Below are 21,912 nucleotides of genomic sequence, written 5' to 3'. Positions count from 1 at the left end.
AGTATGATAACAGATCTGTTTGTTCTGCAATATAACAGAAAAACTGCTGAGATGCTGGGAAACTTGTGGAAGAGGATGAAAAATAATTCTGGATAAACTGGCTCCTCACTACAAGAATGAGATGGAGGTGCTGGAGTGAGTCCAGAGAAGGGCAACGACGCCGGTGAAGGGCCTGGAACACAAGTCTTATGAGGAGCAGCTGAGGGAATTGGCTGAAGGGAGACCTTATTGCTCTCCACAACTGCCTGAAAGGAGGTCACAGTGAGGTGGATGCTGGTGTCTTCTCCCCAGTAACAAGCGATAGCACAAGAGGAAATGCCATCAAGTTGTGCCAGGAGAGGTTTAGACTAGGTATTAGGAAAAAATTCTTCACTGAAAGGGTTGTTAAGCACTGGAACAGGCTGCCCAGGGAAGTGGTGGAGTCACCATCCCGGGACATTTATAAAAGACACGTAGACATGGTGCTTTGGACAGGTTTAGTGGTGGATGTGGCAGTGTGCTAGCTTAACAGTGCGACTTCATGATCTTGAAGGTCTTTTCCAACCCACAGCTTCTATGGTACTACTGATGCTCCTGCAGCAGCGGTAAAACAGCACCCTTCAGGATTTGTGCCGACACACACGGGGGTTCTAGTGAAAGAAAACTACTCAACATCTGCCTGCTCTTGGGCTCCTGGCGTCTCTTCCTGTGAAAGAGCTGACACCAGCTGCGCGGAGAAGCTAGACTGGACTAGACATACGGTTCTGACGACCCGCTAGCAAATTCCTACGGTTTTTGTCTTGAATGACTAGGGGAAGAGGTGGGCGCTCAGCGCAGGGACGTGCCCGGGGCCCGCCCGCAGAGCTGCCCGCAGGGTCCCCGCCGTCCCGCGGGCCTCCTGCCGCCCTTCCCCGGCCGGGCGGCGCTGCGGGACAGCGGCACCCAGCCCTCCCGGCCCGGCCAGGGGCCCGCAAGCTCTGTCCCTCGCTGCCGCCCGGCGGGACGAGGACGGGAACCGCGCCCGCCCCGGCCGGGCTCCCCCTCCGCCGCCCCGGCAGCGCAGCCCTGCCCGCCGCCCCCGCCGCCAGCGGGCACCAGCAGCGGCAAAAGCCGCCGTCCCCGCTCGGCGGGGTCTTCCTCACGCCCCGCTCTGCAGCAGGGGATGGCGGGTGCCCCTGCCCGCACACCGCGGGGCCGCCCCTGCCCGCACACCGCCCGCACCCGCGCTGCCTCCGCCCGCAGCCAGCCCGGCCGCTCCCCGCCCAACCTCTGACGCGCCTCTGCCCGCTTTACATCTCCCCTCCCCGCGGCCGGCCCCCGCCCAGGGCTCTCCGGCGCTGTCACCGCACAGCGGGCCCCCCCCGCACTCCCTGCTGGCCGCAGCAGCCGCCGCTGGCTCCGGCGGGGCCGCCATCAGCGCGGGGCGGCTGCGGGGCTGCGCGGCGCGGGGCCCGGCCCGGCTGGCTGGGGGGTGGCCTGGGGCACAGCTGGTCGGCCGAGACCCGAAGTTCTAGACCCACCTACGGCTTCTCTCCCTATATAAATATATATCATTCCATATATATATAAAGATACTTCCGAGGACGTCGTCATGAGAAACCAGCCGATGCCGGCGGGCAAAGGGGATGCTTCACGCACCGGCCCCGGGCACTGCCCGCCGGCTGAGCCGGACCCCCCCAGCAGAAGAGCCCGGCCCGCTGGGCCCTGCCCCGGCTGCTGCGAGGAGGAGTGCTGTAAAGGTAGGTTTTGTCGGCTCGTCTCTTCTCCTTGTCTCCCGCTGCTGTCCGGGCTGTCCCCGCCTCGCCCTGCGCACCTGAGCGTGCTGAGAGCAGCACCGGCTGAAGTTCTGGCTGCTCAGGGAGGTGGGGAGGAGATCCGTCATCTGCCTAATGAGCAGCGCCAAGGACCGAGGGTGGTGTGTATGAAATTGTGATGCTGACACGTTTTGCAAGGACGCGTGAAGAAACCAGTACTGGTGTTCAGGGCATTTTGTAGGTGATGCCACCAACCCTTAAACCCCCCCTCCCCCAACAACAAAACAAAGATTGGTGACAGTGCATGAACCCGAAACAGCAAAAAAGATGCGTGTGCTTTTTGAGGGTCCAAACCTGGTGCTGCTGTGGCTGATACAGTTTAGAGTTCCTGGGATAATTTATGATTCAACCACCATTTAAGTTTGTGCTTCATGTTGAGTACACATAGTCCTATTTACTTATGTGCTTAAAATTTAAGGATGTGTAAGTGCTGTTGGATCATGGCCTTATTACCTGTATAGTTCAAGCTCTGCACACAAAAATTCCAAGTGTTATTTCCATTCTACTTTCTAGGGATTTATGAAATTTAATATTGGTAGAATGCCCTGAAAATGGTAAAGCTTTATATGCCTATGAGTTTTATAGGCCTTGCATTGAGTGTTTTACAGACTTGCATGGTAGATTAAAAATGCTGGAAGTTTCAGTGTTTCTAAAACAAGTTTTGGTTACAGTTCTGCTGCTCTAGTGACACAGTTACTTCTGTCATTGCATCACTGCTAGAGCTACCTTGTAGTGATGAGACTCCCCTTCACTCCAGTGTTTGAAATAAAGCCAACTGGGTTTCATCCCTCCCAGAAACTGGGATAGAGTATGGCTGGGACAGGGATGCCTTCATGTCTTGCCCATATAAAGATGAGGAGTGTGCTCTACAGACATGAATGGGTGTGACATATGCTGTATTTATAAACATGTTTGCAGGCTGTTAGCTGAGTTTCCATGGCTAAAGAGAAGTATGTTAATTTTTAGATGTCATATGGCATGCTATAAACCCACAGTGGAAGCTAGGGGCAGTACATCTAAATGCTTGGGTGGAAGAAACCTTCCCACACTAATTAAGATAATGGTTTAGAATCTCTAGTATTGAGGAGGGTGATTGAAAACAGTGAACATGCCTTAAAAAGTTAGGGCCTGATTCTGCAGAGCTGTGCCTGGATGAAGAATCCTTGCACTCATAACTGGTCTCATTGATGACGGCGAAATTATTTATGTGTGCTATGACGTATATGTATGACAAAGAATGTTCAAGATTGAACATTTTGAACAAGATTGAACAGTTCTATAAAGCTGTCCTAGGACAAATTCTTCCAGCAGTTTTATTTTGCAATGGTTGGATGAACTTTTCCATTCCTCTTTGTGAATAAGATGAAGCTGAAACTAGCTTCTTTGGCCGTGTCCTCCCTGCTGATCCAAACAGGGATGCGTGAAGTTATTTCTCAGTTCCCCAAACTGTATTTATAGGATGCGATCTGAACCCAAGACAAGCAACATACCCTTTGTACTTAATACAGTGTTTGAACAGCATGCAGTGATGTGTTGAGCAATCTCTTCATGGGCCAGTGACGTACAGTCATTTCTGCAGCAAGCACAGCCAGGTGGCCAAATGTCTTGTTCTTCCTATTATCTAGAAATAAAATGCTCAGAAATGTTGTTCTTTTAAAAAATGAAAAGCTTTGTCCAAAATTTTTATATCAATATGTTTAAAGTACTTTATTTTAATAATGCTGAAACTATTTATTTTAATAAAATATTTCAGTGTGGTTTTTGAAAAATTATTTAAAGCAATTTCTATTGGACTTTTTTTGAAAATCAGGATTTGTGAAAGCTTGTGGCAATCGATTCACTGACACTCTTCAATAGAAGACTATTCTAAAAGAAAAAAAAATTCAATTAGCTTAGAAGTCCGGAATTATGACTAAGATACTGAAATTGAAAATTTGTTGCCTGTATGGTGACATGTGTCTCTGGTGCCTCTGCATATGGAAAACTCTTTTGATGAGCATTGGAGGTTTGACCAAATTAGAAGTTCATTTGATTTATGACCCTGTTTTATTTTCCCATTTTGTTTTCAATGGTTACCAATTACAAAAACCCACCATGCCCTCATAATGGGTTTAGGCGCAAACTAATTAATCAGTCTTGTCTCACAATATCCTAGCAAAAAAACCCAACCAACCAACCAAAACCAACAGCAAAAAACCCACCTACATTTTCTTGGAAAATTCTTCCCTCTTGGCAGATCTCCGTTTTTAAAGAAGTTGTCTTAGAATGTACTGAATGTGCTTCATAAGCAAAAATCAAAAGTGTGAAGGGTAATAAACAAGAATCTGAAATTAGGTTTCCAGGTCCATATTTAAAGTCTTAAATAAGTGACCTGAATTTTCAAAGGTGCTGAGCAGCCAGCTGTGCATGTGAATTCCACTGGAGTTCTCAGCTGCTCAGAGCTTGACGTACAGTAGAAGCTTTTTAAATTTCATACTGGTGATCCTGTGTAACAGGTCTGTTTCTGGAAGCTCTGAGTGGGGAGCCTAAAGCACTGCTGTGGGACATCTCCATTTTGCCTTATCTCACCTTCCTTATTTAAGTATGTCAGAGGAAAGCCTGGCTTATTTACTGAGGTCACTGACGGACCTGAGATGTTGGCTGGCAGCCTTGTTGCCCTCTGGCTTGGCTGTGAACTGACTCAACTGCTACATGTTGCGAAGTTTAGTGAGTATTTATAAAACAGAAATGGCAGTTCTACTGCAGGTATGGCAAACCCTATTCTTAGCCAGAAGGTTTTTATAATTTCTTCACCTCTTTTTAGACGAAAACAGTCCATCTCTGGAAATACCAACACATGTCTTGTTGTATCAAAACCCAGCAACAATATTTAAACATGAATCTGAGCTTGGATAGCAAAGTATTTTGTAATTTACCGTACTGCATATTTTCACGATACATCTTTCTCTTCTGCCTGTTACTGTTTATTATCTGAAGTATAGGTAGTTTTCTGTGATTTTTCAGCATATTGAACAAAAATAAGTTTCATTAGGACACAGTTTAACTCTGATAGTCCTTGAGGCAATATGTTAATGAGCAGATCATCAGCTAGCATAGTCAAAATAAATGTTTTTTCATGGAACTATACTAATCTCTGTATCCATCTCTTTCACTTACATGCTAGTCTGTTGTTACTTTGTTTTTCTTCACATATATTGACACAAAACACCAGGCAAAACATTTTGTCTTAATGATCTTCTCAAGTAATAGTTGTAAACAATATATATTCATAAATGGTAGAGACAAAGCTCTCCCTTTGTTAGAGTTTGGTTTGTTTTTTTTCTTAGTATTTTAGTAATACAAAACTTCCTCTGGGAATGTTGTAACTACAGTCACAGTAAATCTACTTTTCAACATCTTCCCCAATTGCATGTTCCCCAATTGCATTGAGCTACTTCGTATGTGAAACAAACAAAATGCCAATATGATGTGCAAGATTTTTTTTTCTATTTCTTAACCTTTATTTGGTTCAAGTTCTATGACCTGGGAACCCGCAAACTAAGCTGTAACATCAAAAAGCATCAGTCTTTGTGCTCTTATTTTTTCAAATTATAGCAGTAATATATAAAGCTAGTCAAATTCATGCTATAGCATATTGAATCACAGAAAACTGCTAATGTTATGTCACAGCTTTCTCTTTTGATGGGATAAAATTATTATTTGATTAATAATGTTCATGTAGTTTTTTGTGTGTTGTGTAGCGCTTACTATGATGTAATGAGGGAAAGCTGGATACTTAAAGGTTTTGTAAGTTAGTGACATTACAAAGAGATCATACAATTTTCCAGAATTAAAAAAAAAAAATATTACATTTTTGTTTTATTTTGGTTTTACTGTGTGAAGTAAAATTTGTATTTTCTGGTTGAGCGTTAAGTTTTCCTGTGAGGTACAAAACCCAAAAATGTATGATTTGCTATTTTAATTTAAGGAATTTTGAGAAAAATGTTATTTTTTGCAAGTCAGCTTTTGCTGTCAGTGTTACATCTTTGTTGACAGTGACAAACTACTGGGTGGGATTTTTCATGTTCTGTGTTTTGTAGCTAAGCCAATCTAAAATACCCGATTGTAGAATTAATTGTAAAGAATAATATAAAACAAATAGTATGTAAAGTTGCGAGAGTATGGAAAGCTCTGGCAAAACCCAGCATATTTACATTAGGTCTTTAAAGAAATTCTCTGTATGAAACTGAAAGGAACAGTAGAGACATGAGAATCCTGCCATCTAACTGCTCAATGGCACTCAACTGACAGAATAAAAAACCACCTGTTGCCAGCTTTGTGGTGAAATATATAAAGTACAGTTTTTTATATGGCTTTCAGTTAAGCCTAATAGTAAATTGTAATCCAAAGCTGAAAAACAAAACACTATATAAGTTGTCTAACATTATAAGGTATTAGGTTACTCTACTGGAAAAGTAGATACAGCTTTCTTCTACATGGACTGGCTAGTCCCTGAATAAGTTATTATCTGGTTACTGAGCTGGAATTAAAAATCTGACACCACAGAAATCCTAATTTCTTACTTACTCACTTTTGTAATTAGCTAAAGGGGATCCCTAACCACTAAATTTTGTACAGAAAACAAATTTGAAGGAGTACTTCCTTTTTATAATAGAGTATGTTGCTAAGACTGGAGGAGAAAAACAGGATTCACGTGTAAGAACTGTGCCTACTGTCAAACTCTAATTGCGTTTTAGCATTTTAATACGTATGTAAAATCAGGTTTGCTTTTAGATTTGATGGGCACTCACATATTTCACTGGAGTCAGCCATCCTGAGAGATAAAAAACCTTCTACTGGTTTTTTTAATAGTTTTCTAACACTTTTCCCTAACTTTAGATACAAAAAAGTGAAATTAGTTTGTATTAATTTGAATTTAAATGTTTTCAGACTCCTTGCAAGTTTGGTAATGGTGAAGATGCAACCAAATTCATCTTCCTTTGAATCTGAAAATGTAAAAATGAACTGTTTAAAAGTCAGAAGTAAAAAACTTTTATTGAGATTGCAAATTCCTGTCTTATCCTCTTAAAGATTTGGGGGTTTTTTGCTCTGCCTTGGGAGAATAGAGCCACAGCACTGTCGGCTAGTTTTTACATATGACTTCAGATATATGATTGCCTGGAAACAGGGGAGAGATTTGGGCTCATATTCTCTCCACTGTGTCCTTAGCCCTCAAAGGTTAAGGAACATTTACATGTTATCTGGGCAAGATGGTGTAATAACAATAACTCTAAAATTGTCAAAACCATCAGTGTTCTGCTTATTTTTTAATGCGTGTGTTTCGTGAAGTTTCTACAGCTTTAGGAAAAGCAATAGTAATAAAAGTGAAGTGTGTAATGTCACAGCAAAGGCTGAAGGACCCATACACCTTGTGCACAATGCCAGTTTTTGGGAATCAAGCCAAGTTGGTGAAAGCAGTTTTACATTATTTCTCACGTCAGTCTGACTAATGCTTCCTAGGCTTAGGCAGCAGACAACACTTATTTTTCCCAAGATGGACTTCTGCATTTTCTTCCAAATGGAACTCTATAAATGCAGTCTCCATCTGGGCACATGAATGACCATGATTTGTGGATTGCCTGCAGGTACAGTGCTAAGGCAGAGTGACAAGAAGAGTGATGGAGCAGGGATCCCACACAGGACAAAGAGGGCAGAGCAGGCACTAGGCCTGAGCTCAGGTCAGAGCTTCTGCGCGGGACAGGAGGCTGGAGCCAAGGGGCCAGGCAGATACAAGCTCAAGCAAGGGAACTGGGTGTTTCTCATGTGTGTTCTGGGCAAGGACTTATTTTGAACTCTGAATACAGGAAACAAGGGGCCAAGACCTTTCTAATTCAGCAGCTGCAGAGGAGAAGCCCAATCTATGGTGGTTATTGATGGGCAGGCAGACAAGTTCTGTGTCTGGACTCTTGGCTGAGGCTGGTGGATTATTGCAGTCCCTGAAGCCAGAGGCATTTGGCAGGTTTTTCTGGTAACAAGTATCAAACTGCTGAGGACTGGAGCAGTCCAGTCATAAATCAGCCCCAGCCAGCTCATGTCTGTCCATGTCCTGTGGGTGATGGGGAGGAGAGGAGACTGCAGCTCACCCCATCCTGCCTCATCTGCTTGCCCTGGCTTTGGCTGCTGCTGTCTCTCCCCTGGGACAGCTGGGCATTGCCGGGCTGAGTGCCCCTGCTGCTGCCAGGGGGCTTCTTGTCTCCCAGCACTCAGCCATCCATCCTGCCAGCCGCAACCTTAGTGCACAACATGGAGAGACGTGCAAAGTTGCTCACCAGTGTTAAAATTAGTATATGGACACAGTTGTGGTAACTCCTTGATGGTCGCGTGTTACATCCACAAGTAATTCGGTGTTGTTTTTTTCTGCAGGGTCAGCTGCAGATACTTTGTTCTTAAATATCTGAAAAGTTTCAAATTTGAAATTTATTCATAGGATACATATGTAGTTAATACAATTTATTTTTAACTCTGTTATGATTGGTCTGATTGAGGAGTGAAGATGTCACTGATAAGGTGTGTGGAGTACTTTTCAGGATTTACAAAAAGGTTTTCTTGATTTGGGTAGAAAAAAATACAGAACTGTGAAAGCGATAAATAACCATGGCAGCATCACAAACTCTGACTAAATCTAAAGGGAAAATTTTCCTCTTGGTTAAAAAGCAGTTGATGTGGTGTATCTTTTATATGAACCCCAGTATCAAACTACATATATTTATCCTTAAGAGGTACCATTATACCCTTGCTTCACATTTTTCTGTTGGTAATCAGGCAGTTACAAATTTTCCTTCAGGAGCTTCTGGGTTTTAATCTATTACTGAAATTTTGTTATTTAAATTGTAGCGAAAGTTCCTAATTCCTACAAACACCCTGCAGCCTTCTAGCTTCAGCAAAAGTTAATGCTTTGATGGAAAGGCTGTTTCTTTTTCACAGGAGTTCACTCTTTGCTAATTCCATGCTTTGAAGTAGTAAATGTAACTTTTAAAATGCTTCCTAACTTTGAGACGTACCATGAAAAATACGACGTTTTCTGTAGCTATGCTTTAAGTTACGTGTTTTCCCTTAATTCAATAAGAATATTAATTATTTTTATTCCTTTATTTATTTATTTATTTTAAGGAGACAGAAAAAAAGCCCATTATATTGAATAAATCATTGTTCAGCAAGATGCTATTGTTTATGCGCGCCACTCCCCTCTAGTGAATAGAAGTGGGATTGCTCCATCTCATGCCATGGCATCCCAGCTCAAACAGGATTATGGACGACACTTCAGCTTTCAGTGACAGAGAATTATCTTGTTTGGAGTTGAACAATGTAAACTTTTTTCTGCTTTTTTTATTAAGGACAAACCCGACCTTCATTGCAAAGTATGTCGAGGTTGGAAAACTCATTATTTTGCACACATATAATGCCTAAGTAAATACAAATGACTTTCACAACGGCAAAACTGCATTAGTTATTACTGGTTTGTATGTATATTGCTAGACTTGAGTACCAGTTTCATGCTTCTTGCCCCAGTTTACATACACACAGCATTTAATTAATGTTTGCTTTTTTCTTGATTGTTGAATATATATTTATTTAGTAATTTTAAAACCTCCATGATAGGTTGATATTTACTTTATTAAATGTTTACGTAATTTATAGCAATGCTAGAAATCACAGATAGTTGTGCAAACCAAATCCATAAATTTTCACATGGAGTTTTTGTTGAGAAATTCTAATATAAAACAGAGGAAGCCAGTGTTACATAAATGTGTGCATGATAAATATTCTGTAAAGTGTCAGTTAGTAAGATATCAAGTGTGGGACTTCTTTGCCCAAAGGCCTGTCATGTAGCTCAGTAGTCACTCTTGTCTGTCCTTGTTACCGTTTGAGAGAAATATAAGCATTTAGGTCTCCAGTCATCTCCTAACATACACAACTAAAAGATGCTCAGGCTCAGGTGATTATTTCTATTGACTAAAAGTTAAAGACATCTCCAGCTAGCACGAGGCAAATCCTGTGTATGGTGGTCTAAAAAACCCATCTGTTTGTGTCTGTTCTTTCATTGGTATAAGAAATGTGTCATTAGTTGGTGGTGCTAGTGAAAACAACTTCTGCTTTCACACTGGCAACCAAAGTTAGTCCTTTAGTGCTGTACAGGCAGCAAAGGTGTCAGCAAAGTAAATAGCAAAGAGAAATCACATAGGATGTAGTAGTGACCTCTAAATCAACACAAAATTGGCTGTGAGGCAACTCTAAGCTGAAATAAGTTTCATTAAAAAAAAAAAAGAAAATAAAAGAAAAACAAGAACATGGATCCAAAGTTCATCTCAGTCATACCTGGGAAATGCAGAGCTATGCCTAAGAGTAGAATTTACTCTGAAGAACTTCATATGTTTATATATCATACACACACATTAGAACTGACACTACATTCCCTTACTTGAAGGCTAAAGAATGGAAAAATGTGACTGTATCCGAGAGGTCAAATGTAACAAATTTCCTTGGTTTCTTTTTGGGATCATTTTACATTTCAAATCCTGGCACTTTTCTGAGGACCAAACCTGCATTTCAGCCTTGTTCTTCAAGGATGGCAGGTATAGTTTGGAAAGGCTAAAAGCACTTTTTTATTCTTTCTAATGAAGAGAAGTGTAAAAAAATATGAGGCCAAATGCTGTGGCATCTAGTTAGGCAAAACTCACGCTGGGATTTGAGGGCTTGAGGTGTTTCTTTTATTTATGGACTGTGCTGTACGTCACTGCAGTGCTATTATTTTCTTCCTTTGTAACAAAAGTATTAATTCTTGTTTGTTACTGCACAGCACTTTGTGAGCTGTGGTTGAGAAGTGCTATTACAGAATTGTTAATAAAAATTATTTCTTTTCCAGAAAGATCAGTGCTTGTGCAGCCAACATTTGTATTCGAAAAGAAAGACTGTTCTTTGAAGGTAAAAAACTTATTTTTTATATATATATATATATAAATTAATAAAACATGCTGAGAAATAGAGATTCTATAGGCAATAATCCTAGCAGCAATAACAGAATTTTGCCCAGGTTAGGACTTGTGATAAATGGTTTCAAGTTAGAACAAGGAAAAGTGAAAACTAGAGACAAGACTGATTTTAATGCTTATATGCTGGCTTGGTATAATTTGTGTCCTGGTACAAAAAATGGCTGTTCTGCCTTGACCTTTCCATGCCTATATTTTTTTACAGCGGCCTGCAGAAGCCCCAATTTGCAACGCTGAAAATGGTAATAACCACCTCATTGAAACAGTATAATAATTCACTGGGTTATTCATAGGTCTGATTTTTATCTGTGAAGATAGTGCTAGGACTCTTACTTTGTGTGAGCAGGGACAAATCCCTTTTAGTAGACTAAGACTATGTGGTTTGTAGAGCTACTCTGTCCTAATGTATTTGTATCCCTGTCTTACTCAAAAATTCTTCCATCTTACCTCTCTTGCTTACTAGAAAGCCAAAGTCTAGCAGCCCTGTAAAGTGCCCAAGTATGTTCATCAGTTTGTACAAGTTCCTAGCTGCCCATTTCTCTTTGTTTAGGCAACATTATAATGTAGCTTCTCATTCTTCATGTCTTCTGGGGCTGTGTGCTCTGAACTGCTTTTAAGTGCTTGATTTAGGTTCCCTGAACTTAATAGATATAAAGAAGACTCCCTAAGTCTTTGTGCCAGGTGATTCCAAAGCCTTTGTGCTCTTAGATACTACCTTAAAGCTGTTTCTGTAAGTTATTCCTATCATATATTTCGTTCAGGTTTTAATTCCATATACAACATTGTGCTGAAATCTTCCTGCCAGTCTGCCCCTGCAGAACAACATATTTACTTTTTTCTAGATTTCGTTAGTTGTTCTAGAAAGCGTGCAAGATCATCATCTTTTACTTTCCAGAAGTCTAACTCTCAGTCTAACACAGGTATGACATTTAGCTCAAGTCATGTTCTAATTTCTATAGTTCTGCATTCTCATCTGGTAAAGATGAAAAAGAATTTTCCTGTCTAAGAAACTTTTCTGCTGCCAGTCATGAAAATACAGACATTGATGTAAACTTGGTGGTAATTTCCAGTAAATCCCTTTTGAAGTAAAAATATTAATTTTCCAAACTAAAATCTGTGTATTTCTTATAGTTTCCTAAAATTGCTTACACAGTCAAGGGAGGAGGGCTAGAAAGGAATGAGATTCCCTGGTTTGTGGAAGAGATCAGTATTCTTTGGGAAATCCCTGAAAATATAAAGCAGTTTCCAGAAGGGCCCTTCCTTCCATCTGGCCAGTAGATGACCTGGAAGGCCTTTTAAGGACTGTGTATTTCTTCCATGGAAAATGCACACAACTCACTGAGGCTACCATGCAGAAGGACTGATCTGGATTTTACAATGTTTAATTCATATACAGATGGGACCAGAAAGTTATTTCTGATTTCAGATGGTAATATGTGTACAGTATATTTTGTTTACCTAATCCTGACACCCCTGAATGCAGCTAAGAGGATTCAAGATAAGCTAAGTTTGTTTTACTTTGAAAATTATACTGAGGTAATACACAGAAAATCAAAGATATGGTAGAAATTTTAGGGTATGCCTATACCAAAAATTAATGCAGGGTGCAGGAGGAAAGTTGAGAGTTTGACCTCCGATTGTTGACACTGCCTAACAGATAGCTCCCTCCCTGGTTCTGTTTTGAACCTCTCCAAATGGCCATCTCCAAGGCAGAAGTGTTACATTGCCAGTTGGCCCCAGAGACCTCTCTGATTCAGCAGCAGAGGCATAACCTAGTAGTCTACTTCAGAAAGCTGACAGTTGGCAGATAGTGATCTGTTTTACTGCCTGTGAAGGGATGACATTAAATTGACTAATCTTAAAATATTATTTTTTTTTCCCCCAAACAAATGATCATTTCTTTCTCATCCTTTCAGACACAACTTTTGCTCAGAAAAGAGGGAGATTATCTTCCTTTATCATCCTTCCTGCCTTCCCTCCCTCCCACCCAGGTAATTAAAAAAAAAAAAAAAAAAAAAAAGATAACAACACAGGTATTATCTAAAATAAAGAAGTTTACAGGAATGCTGCAGGACAGAGCTGGAGTGTGTTGGATTAGGGTGGTATTTGGAAAGGAGAAGGGAATGTTTTAGGAGTAGGACTGGCAGTTCAATAGAAGAAATGTTTTTTGTATTTATTGTTAGGGAATCCTCAATGCTTGGGAGGAATCTGAGTAATTTGCAAATAAGCATTTACACAGTGTGGTGCAAATTGTACTTGAAAAAACAGAGTGAAGTTAAAGTGACTAAATGAATGAGTTTGCTTGCAATTTAATGATGGTCATTCCTGGAGGAATATAATTTTCTCTCCTAGGAGACTGTCTTCCTCCTAACCAGTTACCCTGGGAGTGTGCTACGACTTACAACTAATGGGAACAGGTCTTAAATCCTAGTCTATGTCTCTTACCAGAGACAGGTCCTTGACAGACATTGGCATAAAGGATTCCTAAGCATTATTAAGAGGACACAACATTGTTACAGCAACAAACCACACTATTTCTGCCATGAAAAATTAGTGATTATGTATAGAATGTCACTTGTGTCATTTTACAGGACATGGTAGATGGTTGCCATCACTTTCTGGCTGGTGTTTGGTATCTTTTCTAAAACAGTGAAAGCACTAGTAGTGCAATCCTGTTATTATAGTAAGTTGTTAAAGCCTTTTTGCCAGGACAGGGCAGGACACCTTTATTTATTCTCATGTGACTGGGCCTCGTGTACACATTTTAAAAATGCCTAAGACTGGACCAGATAGAATTGCCAATAGCTTTTGCAAACCAGCAGCACCTGGTTTTCAAAGCTGAAGAAGGATGTTATGAGTCTAAAACATCCATTAATATCCAAAATACTTTGGTCTCTGACGTAGCCAGAAAACCCATGGTGCTTTCTATGGCTGAGTCCATCCATCTATAAAATGTAGACAGTAACAGTTATCTCAGAGATCTTGTTTAGATGGAGAGGTTGCAATTTTGCTCATGTACCACCAAAATAGGGAGGGGATACAGAAATGTGAATTAATAATTGAAATTTGTTATTACTCATTATTGAAATTCATATTTCTTGTTCTGTAGTAAAGAAGAATAACATATTCATGACCTCAGCTGCTTTTCAAAGAAATACTGACTGGATCAAAAGTACAAAAGAAGGTAACTGTCATTGCTGTATTTTTTCACTGTAGTTCCACAAATTTGTTCTTAACAGACACAGAAGACAAAAATGAGAACTCATTTCTGCTGACATAGGCTAAGTATCTTTATGAGATTCATAAGTTGTTTGTCAGTGTAAATATCCTGTGAGCTCTGTTCTGAGCCCCTGCTCTGGCTCCTTAGTTCCTGAGTTAACTGGATATAACCTTGAATAGTGAAATTCCCCACTTCTAACTGAGTAACTCTACTCAAAAAGGCAATGAAGAACCTTCTTGTTGTGTGCAGGTGCAGGATAAAATTTGAAATACCAGAAGATAGCTCTACCACAAAGCAGGAAATATAAGTAGATATAAAAAGATATACTTAAACACATAAATACAAATATATTTTATAAATAACTATATTTTTTAATATAATGCATTAAATTTTTATTCTGATAGGATAACAGAGGTTGCTGTCATGCCGAGTTGTGTATTTTAGAAGGGATTACAATTTCTCAGAGTATGTAGCAAGTAAACAGTAATGTGTTATTTAAATATGCTTTGAAGCTTTCGGTTAAAGAGACAAGATACATAACTATGGATTACATGTGAAGAAAAAGTCCCTGCTTACATATTTTGTCTTTGTATTTTGCAAGGATCCTTGTCACAAAGTCAACTGTGGAATGTCATTAGACCTGCCATTTTGCAACCCCCACAAGTCCTGTCCTGTCCTGAAAATCCTGTAGTATCTCTAGTAACTAAGAAAGAAGCACATGTTCAGGTAAAAATAAAAGTAATTTTACTGGCTTTAAGTTTGCTGCTCAAATCAAAAACAAAACAAAAAACCCAAAAAACAACCAACAAACAAAACCCAGTGCTGTTTTAAAGCAGTTGATTATTGCACTGCATGATTTTCAAGCAAGTTGCTGTATGAGTTTCCGTGGAATTGATGGATCACTGACATAGTATTTTATTTGGTTTTATTATTCCTAGCTATCTGAAGACAGCTCTTTTTCCCCAGCTGAGAATTCAGTAGGATCCAAACCAGCAGCAAGGTCATCTACTACCATGAATCCTTCTAGCTCTAAAACATCGCAGTAAGTTTTTTTATTTGTGATGTCTACATCATTTTGTCACATGGCCTATGGCATGCCCTTTTGTCCTACGCATGTCTACCATTGTACTAAGCCCATGCCACCCACACCCACATAGTGCTCACTGGCAGTTGTGTGTGGTGCCAGGATTTGTGGGTACTGGCACTAGCTTTGTATGCCATAAGAAATGGACTCCTGTCAGGAATTAACCTCTGTGGGACAGTTTGTTTCTGATTAGCAATCCATAAACCAGAAACAATTTTGCTTTGCCAGATTGCGCAGCTTTGGCAGTTCAAAAAATGTCACAGCTTTGAATGTTTACAGTCATCTCTGTCCCTTTGGACAATTCTCTTCTGATAGTATAGCTGCAGCATCTCATAAGCAGATGCAGAGAAACTCAGGAATTACCAATATATGTCACCATGTTGCACACAGGAGACATGAAGAAAACCGTACAGGACTGATCTGGAAGACAAGGTGAATTCTGCAACTGATGGTCTACTTCCATGCACATGCCAGAATTTCTGGCATGAACTAACTCTGATGACTCTAATAGGGTGGTATCTTTGTGCAGACATGGGTTGATCAGGATGGACTTCAGAATTTCTGCCTGAGGAAGCTGACTTCCTTGGCCTAGAATGTTGCCCCATGTCCTTGCCTCTGTATATGGCTGAAAGAGCTCATATTGGGGCAAAAGTGAGCTATTATCTCTCTCTGGAGACTAGCTCATGAGAATGTTAGGTCTGTGGTTAGTCGGCAATTTATCTTTGTCAGTATTAATACTGCTTGCTGATGGTCAGTGAGGGTTTATTTACGTGGAAGTTGTGAACATCAGGAATATGCCTGAGCTCAGTTATGATGAGAGAATGACATTTCAAAATTGCTAGGGCAACACAGAACACATTTGTGATGTTGTCTCCTTTCCCCCTCCCACACAAAGAGGGCAGAGAATGCAGTAGCTGCAAAGGAGTCTATTCAGTCTTCTTCTGGGCTGGATGGGCAATAGATAAGGGATTCTGCATGCAGCATTTGAGATACACAGGGCTGGGGTTCTGAGGAGATAAGGGATTTTTAGATGCACAGACAACTTAATCTTTATTCTTAATCTTTATCAACAAAAAAAGTATCATTAAAGGGCAGCCAGTGTGGTTTTGGAAGAGCCATCCTGTCCTTTGCTGTCACAAATATTGCTGTGGTGATGCCCTGTGAGGACAATAAGGAGACACACAACATATTTTAGGAGTTTCAGAATGATGGTAATGCACATACTGAAAAAGGTAAAGGGAAGATGGTGCTGACTTCAAAGTCAGTTAGTATTGATACTCCAAGTCCAGTTACCTTCTGTCACCTGGACAGTATCTAGGAAAAGATAGGTTAGTGGCTTTTTCTTGAGTAAATGGATATAGAAATACAATATAGTGTTTCAGTGCCGACAAGTTACGAGACTTAAAAGTGCTTAATGGTATTTCCTTGCCTTTTCTTTTTCAAAAGAAGGCTTGCTAATTTGCTTGGGATATTTGTGTCTCATTAGTTCCAGGAGATGCTCTGTGTTGGATCTTGTCCTGACAAGCAAGGAAGGACTGTTGAGGGATGTTAAGCTCAGGGGCAGCCTAGGTTGTAGTGACCATGAAATGGTGGAGTTCAAGATCCTTAGGGCAGCAAGGAGGGCTCACAGCAAGCTTACTACTCTTCAGAAAGGCAGATTTCAGCCTCTTCAGGGATCTGCTCAAGAGAGTGTCTTGGGATAACATCCTGGAGCGTAGAAGGGCCCATGAAAGCTGGCTGATATTTAAGGATCACCTTCTCCAGGCCCAAGACCGTTGCATCCCAACTAAGAGGAAGTCAGGTAGAAACTCCCAAGAGGCTGGCGTGGATGAGTAAGCAGCTCCTAGAGGTGCAAGCTAGGGCAGGTATCCTGGGAGGATTACAGAGAGGTTGTCCGAGCAGCTAGGGATCAGGTCAGGAGAGCCAAATACCAGGTGGAATTAAGTTTTGCCAGGGATGTTAAGAACAATAAGAAAAGCTTCGGTAGGTATGTTGGGGAGAAAAGGACATCCAAGGAGAATGTAGGCCTTCTCCTGAAGGAAACGGGTGAGGTAGCAACACAGGATATTGAGAAGGCTGAGGTCCTCAATCACTTCTATGCTTCAGTCTTCTCTGGCAAGTGCTCCAGCCGCAACACAAAGGCCACAACAAGTGAAAACTGGGACTGGGGGACTGGGAGAGTGAATTACCCCCTGCCATGGGTGTAGAGCAGGTTTGTGAACATCTAAAGAACCTGAAGGTGCATAAATCTATGGGGCCTGATGGGACTAATTTTCAGTGAAGCCACTGAGGCGAGGGACACCAGAGCAAGGGATCGTGCCGGTGGACCCCTCTGCAGCGGCTACTCCGCAAGGAAACCGGGGGAGTGAGAGCTTCTGGGGAGCAGCAGCTCTGACTCACTGTGGGCAGAGGCAAAGGGACGGGGCCTGACCCCCTCAGGTAGAGGAGCAGCCCCTGGGGAGCGCGGAGACCCGGAGCCGCAGACAGGGCGCGGGGCGGCAGAGGGGCCTGGGGCGGCAGATCGTGGGGCAGTTTGTGCAGGCAGGGCGTGCGGAGCCGGGCACGGGCCCCTCTTGGTTCTGGGTAAGAGCTCGGCTAGGGATCATCCCCCCCTTGAAGAGGACCTAGCCATGGGGCGGACACTGCTGCCAGGAGGCCAGTGGCAGCCCCGACAGGGGTGCCTCTCAAGATGCAGCTGTGCAGGTCTCTGGCAGCGCAGAGTGTCTCAGCCCGGCAGTCGTATCGGGGGAGAGCAGAGAGAGCACCTGTGTGTGCTGTGACCAGGGGAGTGATTCGCTCAGCCCAGCGGCTGAGCTGGAAGAGGAGGTGGAAAGATTACGGAGTATCCGGGACTGGGAAAGAGAAGCAGATTGGTGGAGTATTACCCTACCATCCTGGAGACAAAACCTTAAGGTGGAGGCTTCACGAGAAGTAGAGGATCCTCTGCCTTCCTGTCACCTGGCAGAGGCAGGGGACCTGAGAGAAGAGGGGAACTGGAAGCGGGTCCCTGCTCCAGGCAAGAGGCGAACCCGGCTTCCCTCACCTTCACGTGTGCCCTTACAGAGCAGGGATATGGCCCTGGAAACTCAGGTAACTGAGGTTACTGACAAAGGCCCGTCCAGGGACCTGCCGGGGCAGTCTGCCCCATGCGTTAGGACTGCCTCTGCTGAGGAAAAAAGGAAACCAATTGCTGTAGAAGATTCTCTTTTGAGGGGACCTGAGGGCCCCATATGTGGGCCAGACCCAACCTCAGGGAGGTCTGCTGCCCCCCTGGGGCCCGGGTTAGGGATGTTACTGAGAAACTCCCAGGGCTGGTGCAGCCCTCTGGTCACTACCCACCAGTGGTCGTGCAGGTGGGCACTGATGAGGTTGCCAAGGCAAGTCCCAGGGCGATGGAAAGGGATTTCAGAGAACTAGGCTAAATGCTTGAGGGATCAGAAGCGCAGGTGGTCTTTTCCTCAGTTCCTTCAGTGGCAGGAAAAGCTGAAAGGACTAGGAAAACACAACTGATTAGTGTATGGCTTAGAAGCTGGTGCCATCGGATGAACTTTGGGTTTTTCAATCATGGAGATGTTTACAGGGCACCAGGTCTGCTAGCAAACAAAGGCATTGAGCTATCAACAAGGGGGAAAAAGATTCTTGGTCAGGAGTTGGCAGGACTCATGGAGAGAGCTTTAAACTAGACTTGATGGGGGTAGGGGACAAAACTCCTGAATGGTTTGATATACAGGGGCCTGCTGGCATTGGATGGGAAGTTGGCCTTCTACAACAAGGCTACAGAGATGGTGGATGGTGGCAGAGCAACTGACGTCATCTACCGGGATTTGTGCAAGGCATTTGACACTGTCCCACATGACATCTTGGTCTGCAAACTGACAAGGGATGGATTGGACAGATGGACCACTCAGTGGATAAATAGATTGGCTGGATGGCCACACCCAGAGAGTTGTGGTCAATGGCTCAGTGTCCAAAAGGAGGCAAGTGAAGAGTGGTTGTTCCTCAGGGGTCAGTATTGGGACCAGTGCTGTTTAACATCTTTGTTGGAGATATGAAAAGTAGGATTGAGTGTATCCTCATCAAGTTTGTTGACAATACCAAGCTGTGTGGTGTTATTGACACCCCAGAGGGAAGGGAGATCATCCAGAGAGACCTTGGCAGGCTGGAGAGGTGGGCCAGTGCCAACCTCATGAAGTTCGACAAGGCCAAGTGCAAGGTCCTGCACCTGGGTCAGTGCAACCCCAGGCACAAATACAGGCTGGGGGGAAAATGGATAGAGAGCAGTTCTGAGGAGAAGGACTTGGGGGTGGTAGTAGATGAGAAGCTTGACATGAGCCACCAGTGTGTGCTGGAGCCCAGAGAGCAACTGCATCCTGGGCTGCATCAAAAGAAGTGTGGCCAGCAGGGCCAGGGAGGTGATTCTGCCCCTCTGCTCTGCTCTGGTGAGACCCCAGCTGGAGTGCTGTGTACAGCTCTGGTGCCCTCAGCACAAGAAAGCTATAGACCTTTTGGAGAGGTTCCAGAGAAGAGCCACAAAAATGACCAAAGGCCTGGAACACCTCTGCTATGATGACAGGCTGAGAGAGTTGGGGTTGTTCAGCCTAGAGAGAGAGAGAAGGCTCCGGGGAGACCTTGTAGCACCTTCCAGTACTTGAAAGGAGCTACAGGAAAGCTGGGGAGGGGCTTTTCATCAGAGAAGATAGTGATAGGACAACAGGTAATGGTTTTAAACTAAGAGAGGGAGATTTAGGTTAGATATTAGGAAGAAATTCTTCACTATAAGGGTGCTGAGGAACTGGAATGGGTTGCCCAGGGAGGTTGTTGATGTGCCATCCCTGGAGTTTTTAAGACCAGGTTGGATGAGGTTTTGTGCAACCTGATCTAATGTTAGGGTTCCCTGCTCATGGCAGGGGGGTTGGAACTAGATGATCTTTAAGGTCCTTTCCAACCTTAATGATTCTATGAGTCTATGAATGTTGGTGTAATTTAAGAGTTTAAAAATAATTTAAATTCAATCGGGTGCTTACTGCCCTTCTGAGGCTTCAGGGGAGTGTTAGTGCCATTCTTCTGTTCCATATTAAGTGACTGATGCTTTAAAACACTTTAGTAAAATCTTTTTAGCATAAGTACTCAAACACACAGTTTCATTAAACTCAATTTACGTGCTAAACTATAGCAAACATGGCAGCCAGATCTACTCATTGCTAAGAAAAGATTTTTTCATATTTGTTTTTAATTATCTATCAAGGTGTAACTATTGACATTTATCTACAAAAAATAAAACGCAGAGAGACTCAACAGCAGGAATTGCTGCTGCCTGGAAACATCCCTCCTACTTTCCCTTCTCTTCCACCTCTTCTTCTGTGTGTGATACGGGTCTTAAAGAGATGAATGAAGATGGTTTGTTGGTCCTCTGCAATTACTGTGTCTGACCATGTCCCAGGAAACCACTGACAGTTCCATTTCCTCAACTGGCTTTAATAATGAACAGGAAAGGAGAAAATTGCAGTTTCTCTAGTCTGATTAAAAGCTTTGTAAGTAGATTGTGTTGTAAGTGACAGACATTTAATACTGGAAAATGCAGGCTTCTGGTCATGTATTGAACTTTGCACAAGGATTTGTATGGAAAACTGCCAGGGTTCAAGACCAGCACTGAAACTGGCAGCTGCTCAGGCCTTTCTGGGCACTCTGAGACAGACAGTACCTGGATCTATCCCCTTCTCATCATCCCTTTGCACTATCTTATCCACATTTCTGTTTCTCTCGTTCTTCATTGCTAGTTGCCGTTCATTGAATTCAGTATCTTTTTTCACATCTCCATGGCAATGTCATCCCTGGCACATTTAGTTCTTCTCCTACAGCAATAGAAGTGTATTGAGGTTTTTATAAGACTTTAAGGTAGGTACTTCCAGTTAGCTCTCTGAAAGATGACTTTTCCCTTACATTTCTGAAAATAATAAAAAACTATTTCCCACATTATTTATTTGAGACAAAGATCTAGTTTCTGGGCTTTTAGCTCTCCTGGAGTGCTATCCTTACTAAATTGCTACTGGAGCAGCTTACAAGTAGCAGATGAAATTTCAGGATTGAAATCAATCACAATTCTATCAATTTCAGTTGGGAGTTTTCTTAAGGATAAGAAACACACTTCAGATTCCCTGTTTGTGGCCCAAAACACATACGAAAGGCTTCAAGAGGCCCAAAACACATATGAAAGGCTGAAAAGAGATGGATTTTCTGATTTATTTTTCTCATTTACTCTTAGTCTTAGCAACATATGAAGCAGGACCATGTTAAAGAATTTTTTTTCCTTATATATCAACTGGAGAAAGCTTGTATTTGGGAATGCCTTCTGAGGAAAATTCAAGCACACTGTAGTTGTGATCACTGAAACTAAATATTAGAGGCAATCATCAAAGTTCTGGCAAGAAACCCAGCTTAGTATCAGGAATATCCTCTGCATGGTATATGTGCTGTTAAGCCCTGCCAAGGGTGGTAAATGATCTGGAAGAGCACGTAAGGGGTGCTGAAGTGTGCAGTTTGTGACAGAGCATCAGATCATCTTCCTGCCAAGTCATCCTTATGGAAAGAAGGGGTTAAGAACTTGGATGGTTTTGCCTTTGCCAGGAAGGGATGCAGTGATTAAGCTCTACAGAAAGCATGAACAACCTACAAGCCTTTTGTAAAAACAAAACAAAACAAAGAACAGCAACAGAAGGCAACAGCAGAAACCACACAAATAAATTTACAAGGACTTTTCTAATGACTCTTGTAAAAAATGAACCTTGTTAA

The 21,912-nt window shown here is 42.4% G+C and overlaps 1 protein-coding gene across 1 annotated transcript in view; it reads left to right on the top strand.

The window, feature by feature from the left end:
- Nucleotides 1-1,570: 1,570 nt before the first annotated feature.
- Nucleotides 1,571-21,912, top strand: part of RANBP3L (RAN binding protein 3 like) — a 38,996-nt gene continuing 18,654 nt past the window's right edge. Inside the window, exons 1-7 of the mRNA XM_051642754.1 lie at nt 1,571-1,718; nt 10,696-10,754; nt 11,025-11,061; nt 12,736-12,810; nt 13,929-14,003; nt 14,641-14,765; nt 14,978-15,081. Of these exons, the coding sequence (XP_051498714.1) occupies nt 1,571-1,718; nt 10,696-10,754; nt 11,025-11,061; nt 12,736-12,810; nt 13,929-14,003; nt 14,641-14,765; nt 14,978-15,081 (623 nt within the window). The remainder of the gene's footprint in view (nt 1,719-10,695; nt 10,755-11,024; nt 11,062-12,735; nt 12,811-13,928; nt 14,004-14,640; nt 14,766-14,977; nt 15,082-21,912) is intronic.

The sequence above is a fragment of the Apus apus genome, chromosome Z (genome assembly GCF_020740795.1).
Source record: "Apus apus isolate bApuApu2 chromosome Z, bApuApu2.pri.cur, whole genome shotgun sequence".
In the NCBI taxonomy this organism is placed as follows: domain Eukaryota; kingdom Metazoa; phylum Chordata; class Aves; order Apodiformes; family Apodidae; genus Apus; species Apus apus.
The sequence above is the reverse complement of the archived record's forward strand: the minus strand, read 5'-3'. Positions and strand labels throughout refer to the sequence as shown.